This window comes from Atta colombica, unplaced genomic scaffold, assembly GCF_001594045.1.
Source record: "Atta colombica isolate Treedump-2 unplaced genomic scaffold, Acol1.0 scaffold102, whole genome shotgun sequence".
Taxonomy (NCBI): Eukaryota; Metazoa; Arthropoda; class Insecta; order Hymenoptera; family Formicidae; genus Atta; species Atta colombica.
Window position 1 is genome coordinate 105284 of NW_017259187.1, and position 8399 is coordinate 113682.

Consider the following 8399-nt stretch of genomic DNA (forward strand, 5'->3'; position numbering starts at 1 on the left):
AGCTATTACGATTTTAACGTGATTTCCAATGTTTAATAATAAATTTACTGAATAAAAAATTCAGTATATGCTAATTTTATGAAACAACATTAGATCAGATATAGTTCTAGAGAAGATTATTAGTAGAAAGAATACATGCTTTCTATTTAGTAAATACAAATCTCGACATAAATGATATTCTATCTTCGTTATTCACTAAATGCCAAGAAAGATAATGATTATGTCAACTTGTGTCTCTAAATGGAAAGCATAGTCAGACTTTGAATCTATGTATACATCTGAATTAAAAAAAAAATTGATTAAAAAGTTCATTTTTGAGTGGAAAAAGTATGAGATGTAATCCGTTTTTGAAAACAATTCTATATACAAAATTATAATTAAGAGAGTTACCTGTTAATATGTTTTGAAACGCTGTTTCAACGTTAGTAGAATCTAAAGCGGATGTTTCAATGAAAGATAAGCCATTTCTCTCAGCAAACGCTTTAGCTTCGTCAGTTGGAACAGCACGCAGATGCCTTAAGTCTGACTTATTTCCCACTAACATGATCACAATATTCTGGTCAGCATGGTCCCGTAATTCTCGTAACCATCTTTCTACATTTTCATACGTCAGGTGTTTTGCAATATCATACACGAGTAGTGCACCAACTGCTCCGCGGTAATATCTAGTAATTGGAGAAAGATTATTAATGTATGTATATGTCGTATATCAAATTAAATGAATATCAATTTTAGGTGAAATAAAGTTTCTATACTTTTGTTTGTCTACATTTTTAAAAATATATTATTAATTTTTAAAAAATAATAGAAGTTTAACCATATAATTACTTTAAAAGTAAAATAATTTTGACAAGTCTCATTAATACATAATCAATTTTTCTATTAAGTTCAATTGGATCATAATACATCAAATTTTCAAAACTTATTCTTTTAAATTTAATTGCGAGAATATCTGAATATGATCATTCTAATAACAATATTAATACTATAATAATAACGCCTGCCTATGAAATGTAATTTTTACTACAAAGATTAAAACTTTCATAACATTTAATTTAAAGAACAAAAATTCAAGAATGTTCTATCTGTTTTTTGTTTCAATATTTTTAGTAACATTAAAGAATATAACTTTCATATTATAATTTATATAATGACATTACTTAAACTAATGATGTTATTGTAAATAAACTATTGTTACCTTCATATTTTTTTATCCTAAATGTAAAATTAAACTTACGCAGAGGTAATCGCACGATAACGTTCTTGCCCAGCTGTATCCCAAATTTGGGCTTTGATGGTTTTACCGTCTACTTGTATACTGCGTGTTGCAAATTCGACTCCGATGGTAGACTTCGATTCCAAATTGAATTCGTTTCTTGTAAATCGGGATAACAGATTACTTTTTCCTACTCCAGAGTCTCCAATGAGAACAACTGAAAAGACGAAAAGAATTAAACAAAGAATTAGACAAATGTTTTGTAACAATTAAGTTTTATGAGACACTGAACCATTGAAAACATTTTGTGATAAATTTTCTAGTTGTATTTTTATCTCTCTCATATAGATGTATTAGCTCATATATAGTTACTCGATTGCAATTGCAAAATATTAAGAAATAGGAATATCTATTAATTGCTATGATTATTATTACCTAGATAATGACAAAAAAGAATTTTTTAGTGTATTATCTTGAAGATTAAATATAAATTTTATAGTTTAAAATAAAAAAATATATTATATTTTATAATATATTATATTTTATATATTATTTTAAGATATTTAAAACAGTTTTTGCTTAACAATTTTTCTTACATAAAAACTATATATTATGAAATAGCTAAATCTGTTTAAAGTGAATCACTTTGTTAGCAACGGATTTTCCAAAAACAAACAATTTCTATCCAACAATAAAGTAAAATTCTAAATTTCATATTTATCATTGCATAAAATAAAGAACATTGAATAATAAACGCAAACATTAAGTAATCGTAAAAAACATTGCATAGAAATCTTTATCTAAAAAAATTATATGAAACTAAAAAAGTTGTGTCAGAGGTATCAGTGACACATCATGATAAAGCATGCATATATAGTACGTATGACTATTCTTTCTATAAATTACTATTCAAAAAATGGAAAATATGGCATGGCGGGAATCTCATTTTACATTTGCTCTCTCAAAGTAAGAAATATAAACATGATGTATAACTTGTATATATGTATACTATATAATATATTATAAATATTTACTTATTTATCTAAAGCTAAATTTATATTAAACATTTAATTATTTCAACACATAAAAATAGTTTTATTGATATAGAAAAAAATATATAAAATTCCTATCTTTAAAAGCTCCATACAATTGAGTTTGCATATAAATCATGATTTATTAAAAAAAGAAATAGAATTGATTCAACTTATCTGTCTCCTAACATTGTGTATTCAGATCACGACAGTGACAGTGATCAAATACAATATATTATATGATTACATTATATCCTATTATATATCAAGTCAAAGGTCAAGATCGACCAAATTGATGGAAGCACCAATAAAAAAGCAATATTAAACAACGAATAGTTCTACAAACTTTTAAACCTGCAGGTATGGAGTTAATGTCTCAAAAAATCAATAGAAAATAAAGACTTAGAAATAAACAATAATAAACATAGAGACAATAGAGATAGGGAAACATAGATTTCAACTTATCAGAAATATGCATTGATACATGGTTTCTAATAGGTCAAAGTTTATTATCTTTACGATATTCCCTGTTTCATTGTGCTTTTCAGTGTATCTGGGTTCTTAGATAGATACAACCAGCTGACGAGAGAGAGCTGGCGATAGCGTTTCTAGTATCTTTGCTCTCTTTCTCTTTCCCCCTCCCCTTTTCTCACTCTTTCTCTGTCTCTCCTTCTGTTCTACGAAAGTGCAGATGATGCGGAATGACAAGGCCGAAAGAAATTTCAAACATGTCACACTCACACAGGTTCATGCGTGTATATACCCGCATGACGGACAACGGATATAACACCATCACACGTATTCGATACGTGTCTATATCGCGCCCAATTACATACGTAATGTATAAATCGCAGACGTTTTTCACGGCGCGGGGAAAGAACAACAGAGTTTAGGGATGGAATAGAGAGAAGACAAGAGGAAAGGTGGGAGAGAGATATCTAGAGAAGGTCCGAAATCGACAGAGCCGTCGACCAGGAAATCGCCTCCGAGGAATCACGACAGGACGCTCTCCCCGCGGGACGTAGCTGCGATGGTGGATTATCGTTTCTGATGTCATCGCGCGCGCGTTTCGCCACGGACAGGCGACCGCGATCGGTCGTCGTTCACGAGGTGACGTTTGGCGTGACGTACATCATCGTCGCGACGAAAATGGGAATGATACCCGTCGATCGCAGAATGAAAGTCACGATGGGGAGTATCTTCCAAATATGAAAAAAAAAATTAGTCATACATTCAGGAGAAAGAGAAAGGGAAGAAGAAAGGGCGTGAGAGAGAAAGAGAGAGAGAGAGAGAAAGAGAGAGCGAAGTGGCGATTTACCTTTAAATAAATAATCGTATTCGTCGTCCCGAGTGCCCATCTTGACCGCAGCGAGCAACAAGCACTTCTCAGCAAACCGACGTTGGTTACTCCCGGGGAATTGGAATCGCGCTACTGCGACGACGTATGGCTTATATACAAAGGGCAGAGAAGGCCGAGGAGCCGCCGATTGGCTCCCGTGTGTGTGCTCGTAGCTCTCTCGCTTCTCCTAGCTTCGCCACGGACGTGAACGAGCGACGCAAAGCGTTAGCAAAGGGATTTGCCGTCGCACGCGAACGATAACGGGGGAACAGAAGACCGGGGAAACCGATGGCGGTGCGAGCGCGAGCGATCGGCCAACGGCGATACAATTATTTTCGTTCTTTCAATTTAACTGTACAATATGGCCTCCTTTCTACGCCCCTCCAGGGCCTGACGAACTACGCACGCGCAATCCTCGAACGCGTGCGCTTGCGCGCAAGCCCGACCGCGCTTGCTTAAAAACGGGAATCTTCTCACAGTCCTCACTGTCTTCTTGAGATGCACTTTGGGCTAAATCGAGGGGAACGGAGATTTATGAGGATTGTCGCTTGCTTGCTTCGGTCACACCCTCCGCTGTTCATTCACTTCTTTTCGGCTTTGTGATTCGCATGTTTTCGTTAAATCGTGATTTCTATCTAACGATCGATTTGCAAGACCAATTGAATCGATCTCACGAGTTGTGTCAAAGAATGATGCACGTGGAGCCATCTATGTCTATTTTTGTTTCCTGAAAACTTGTACGTTTACCATTGTCGATAAGATATTGGCGGAAGATAAAGAAGACAGAAAATTCGTGAAAATGAGAGAGAAATTAAAAGAAAAAGAATTACTTATTATACAGTTCTTGAATTCTTGAAACGAAGTAAAATTATAAAAAATGAACGAATATTTATAACTTTATTATCAACATCTCATGAATTTATTTATTTTTGTAATTTTTACCTTTTTTCAAGAATGAGTCTCGTGACATTATTTGTATAAATAAAACGTCAACATACATTTTAATTATTTATTAACTATTATATTTCCCATAAATAAAATTAAATGGAATCATTTTATTTGATAGAAGCGCGTTCGTTCGGCTTAAAATTACGCAATATCGAGAGGTAATATAATTGCTAGAGCTAAATTATGGATGTTTTATCAGAGCAAAGCATTAAGAAACGTTAGGTAACGTACTACGTCACTCACTCTATTCCAGGGTTAAATAGAGATCAATGGTACATTATTATTCATGTCTCTTGTATTTGTGCTAAATATCGTCGTTCGATTCTTAAATAACTGAAGCAATTATGTATACTGTATGCGATTTTTATTATATAAATCGAACAAAATTAAACACGGAATCGAAAAGACACATAAAAATGTCCATTTCAATTAGTGTAGATCGATTAAGTTTAATTTTGGTTTTATTTATTTTTTATCTTTTTCTAATTTTTAAAAATAAAAAAAAGATAATTAAATTAGTAAGTTAAATAAGAGATTAAAGTAATTAATCTAAATTAATATAAATGGATATAATTAATATACATATACGTTAATAACATTATTATCATAGTAGCCAATATCCGTTTATATCAATATTTACATAATTTATCTTTATTCTTATACAACATGTCAAGTAAAATATCATAACATTTATTTTAGAATCAAATAATAAAATTATTAATTTCTTATTGTTTAACTTGTAACCTGTAGAAATTACCAACTTATGTGATTGGGGATAACGAATTATAACTGAGAAACGTGGCTGTTTACAATTTTGTCCTTTAAATTAATTAATTACTACTAATCAGTATATTTATAAGCTTTAAATGTAAGAGTTATAAAAAGTGTGCGGTTCGACAAAGAGGCGAAAATTTTCAAGAAACAAATGAAACATATCCAAAACTTATTTTGCGCGTTTTATATTTATGTATTCGTCACATTTCAAAATAGGACGATTTATTTATGATTTTATAAGTCACACATTTTGCTGTACGTGTGCATTTCAACATATATCTCATTTACACGTGCGATTTTTCAATTTTTGAAATATTCTGTGGAATTAAATGGAATTCTATTGTGAATTTTGACGCAAATCATGAATTGTCCAAAGACGCGATCCAGGAGAAAAAAAAGACGCGAGAAAAAAATCGTGGGAAATTGAATTGGAGCGCCTGTCGAGATTACGAGTCTCAGCATCCCAGATGGCGCGTCGCGTTCATCTCGTTGCACAGATTTCAAGTTCGCTATCTTACGCGGGTGAAAAGAAAAAAAAAAGCGATTGATGAACGAGTCAACCGAGTCCGCTGTGCTCTCTCTGCTGTAAGCTGTTTGATAATTCTGTCAAACAGCTTCGCCAAAGTCCCGATTCACGGAGTCTCTTTAATCGCGCGTAACTTTCTTCCTGTGAAACGCTTTTTTTGTTTCTCGTTAATCGCAATAATCGCTCCGATATTGAATTCAAATATGCAGTAGTTGAACTCCAATTCAGTGGAAATCGTTGTTGAAGTTCCGTGAGTTCCAAACAATCGTAAATAACGAGGATTAACCTCCGGTATGTCGGCGTCCGAAACGGCAGTGATTTTTGCGAAGTTAGAAGCTTTAAAAGACATTAGGTATGAGAACGCAGTCTTATTTGACACTTGTCCTTTCATACATTGCATAAGAAATTTATTCGATTAGATGTTTCATTTTGTTCTTCATAGGTCAAAGACCCTTCAATTGGAGAAACTGAAACAGAGAATATTACAAGAGGTGGAACAGACCGAACAGGAGGAGAAATGTTTATTAGAATACAAGCAGGAGATGGATTTGCTGATGCAGGAGAAAATGGCACACGTAGAGGAATTACGTCAGATACACGCAGACATCAATGCGGTAAATTGTATTACTTAGTTTTTACTTCCACAAGCAAAGATCTGTTTTTTATAGCTGAACTGATATACACACTTTTGAAACTTAAAGTGAAATAGAGATATTTAGCTAAAGTAAGAAAAAATTATATTGCAGTCTAGTTATTGCAGGAATAAAAAGCAGATCTCAAGAAAAAAATTGTATTCTAAAATTTACTGCCAATTGAAAATTTATAATTTATGCTACATGCACTATACAGAACATTATACATTAAAAGTCTATACTTTAGGATAGTTTCATTATTATATTTGTTCTTTTTAGTTGAATTTCTTGAATAGTTTATCTTTTCTCTTTACCTCTCTAACATAAAAAGAAAGAAAAATGACTTATGCAATTCAGCTAAAAAGAATAAGCCTTATGGTAATAAAATTTGAAATACAATCAAAATATAATTATATGGAATTATATAGAATTGGAATTATATAGAATCGTAATAATAAAGTTTACTCTTGATTAGATGGAATCAGTGATCAAACAAGCAGAAGAAGCACGTAACAGAGCTAGGGAAACTGCTAAACTAATTCATAATAATGATTATCAACCACTGAAACACGACATTGATCGTATGCGCAGGGAATTCTTGGGTTTGGAAAGGTTACCAGAATTGTACGAAACTGAATCGGATCTTATCTCCCCTGAGTAAGTATCTATACTAACACAAAGCTGTTGAAGATCAGCAGTAAGAGTGATGCATGTAGTATCAGCCAATAAGTGGAGATTGACATTATGGACTGAGCTGAGTCAAACTTTTATTGTGTAGACGGTTTGTTCATAGTTACTTTGAACGTCCAATGCAAAAAGCGGAATGGAGAGTAGAAGTACGAGGCGATGACTTGTTACCATCGCTTGGACTACATCATCCTGGGCATCCAGGTGGTTCTACACCTTTCTTAGCTCCGCAACCGCTTCAAGGACCGAGTAAACCAGAGCCTAGACCATTACCGCCAGCTCCAGGGCCACCCGCTCCAACATTCAGGTACCACTGGTATATCTCGTCCCCTTATTATATTTTTTATGTAAAATTGAAAACATTACTTGTTACCAATTTTGTAATACAATATTTCTATCGCTTTACAGGCAACAACCGCCGCCTATGAAGTCTTGCCTTTCGTGCCATCAACAAATTCATAGGAATGCACCAATTTGCCCACTCTGCAAAGCAAAATCGCGATCGCGTAATCCTAAGAAACCAAAGAAGAAAGATTAATTATAATTCTATGACTATTTGTATGAATAATCTGCATTTCTACAATTCATGTTAAGAAAAGACATGTATTAATCATTTTTATAATCCATAGTAATCATGCACTCTTATCGTATCATTAGCATTTATAAGTGATAGCACAGCATTTATGAGAATCTATATGTTTATATAATATGTCATTTTTTGACGACAGCTTTTTTTAGTATTAAAAATTTTATTGTATTCGCGTATGTTATGAATATAGAAGAATGTAAGAAAATCATAGAAATCAAATAATTTCTATTATAATTAGAGAAATAAAAATACAAATTTAATATTTGACAACCAGTTTAATTTATCTTTATCTATATCAAATATTGAGAAATTTATATATAGTGTATTCTAACAATTTTCGTTATTATTAAAATAAATTAGAAAAGAATTATTATTTACAAAGAAGGGCAATACAAATTATTTATTGTAACTTTATATTCGTCTTTATTTTCATTAATCATAAAATATAGTAATGTAAATACCGCATACATTTTTATTTGCCATTATACATATTTAAATTATTTTCAATATATACAAATATTAGAAAAATATACCTTAGTATATGTAGACAACACTGAAAATTTCTATAAATGCATAAATGAAGTAATTCTTTATTATTTCATGTGTGTGTGTGTGTGTGTGTGTGTGTGTGTGTGTGTGTGTGTGTGTGTGTGTGTG

At 32.3% G+C, this 8399-nt stretch overlaps 2 protein-coding genes across 5 annotated transcripts in view; one reads left to right on the top strand and one right to left on the bottom strand.

Moving 5' to 3' along the window:
• The window catches only part of LOC108687731 (ras-related protein Rab-11A-like), a 6347-nt gene extending 2382 nt beyond the window's left edge, over window positions 1-3965 (bottom strand). The window contains exons 1-3 of the mRNA XM_018193654.1: window positions 3566-3965; window positions 1238-1433; window positions 391-665 (exon numbers count right to left, since the gene is read on the bottom strand). Coding sequence (XP_018049143.1) covers window positions 391-665; window positions 1238-1433; window positions 3566-3605 — 511 coding nt within the window. The 5' untranslated portion in view covers window positions 3606-3965. The remainder of the gene's footprint in view (window positions 1-390; window positions 666-1237; window positions 1434-3565) is intronic.
• A 1825-nt stretch (window positions 3966-5790) lies between these two features.
• Window positions 5791-7824, top strand: LOC108687703 (zinc finger C4H2 domain-containing protein). 4 transcript variants are annotated; one of them, XM_018193624.1, is made up of 5 exons: window positions 5791-6186; window positions 6277-6448; window positions 6942-7123; window positions 7245-7469; window positions 7562-7824. In XM_018193624.1, the coding sequence occupies exons 1-5, from the start codon at window positions 6128-6130 to the stop codon at window positions 7689-7691; spliced, it is 768 nt and encodes a 255-aa protein (XP_018049113.1). In that variant the 5' UTR covers window positions 5791-6127; the 3' UTR covers window positions 7692-7824. The 4 variants fall into 4 exon arrangements, with proteins under 4 accessions (XP_018049113.1, XP_018049121.1, XP_018049129.1 ...); XM_018193632.1 differs by having other exon boundaries at window positions 7245-7460; window positions 7562-7691; XM_018193640.1 differs by having other exon boundaries at window positions 7260-7469; window positions 7562-7691.
• Window positions 7825-8399: the final 575 nt, after the last annotated feature.

Bases quoted from the DNA above. Each gene is read 5' to 3' on its own strand.
- LOC108687703 (XM_018193624.1), top strand. From the start codon at position 6,128: ATGTCGGCGTCCGAAACGGCAGTGATTTTTGCGAAGTTAGAAGCTTTA. The intron at 6,187-6,276 runs GTATGAGAACGC...TGTTCTTCATAG, and splicing joins GAAGCTTTAAAAGACATTAG to GTCAAAGACCCTTCAATTGG. The intron at 7,470-7,561 runs GTATATCTCGTC...ATCGCTTTACAG, and splicing joins CCAACATTCAGGTACCACTG to GCAACAACCGCCGCCTATGA.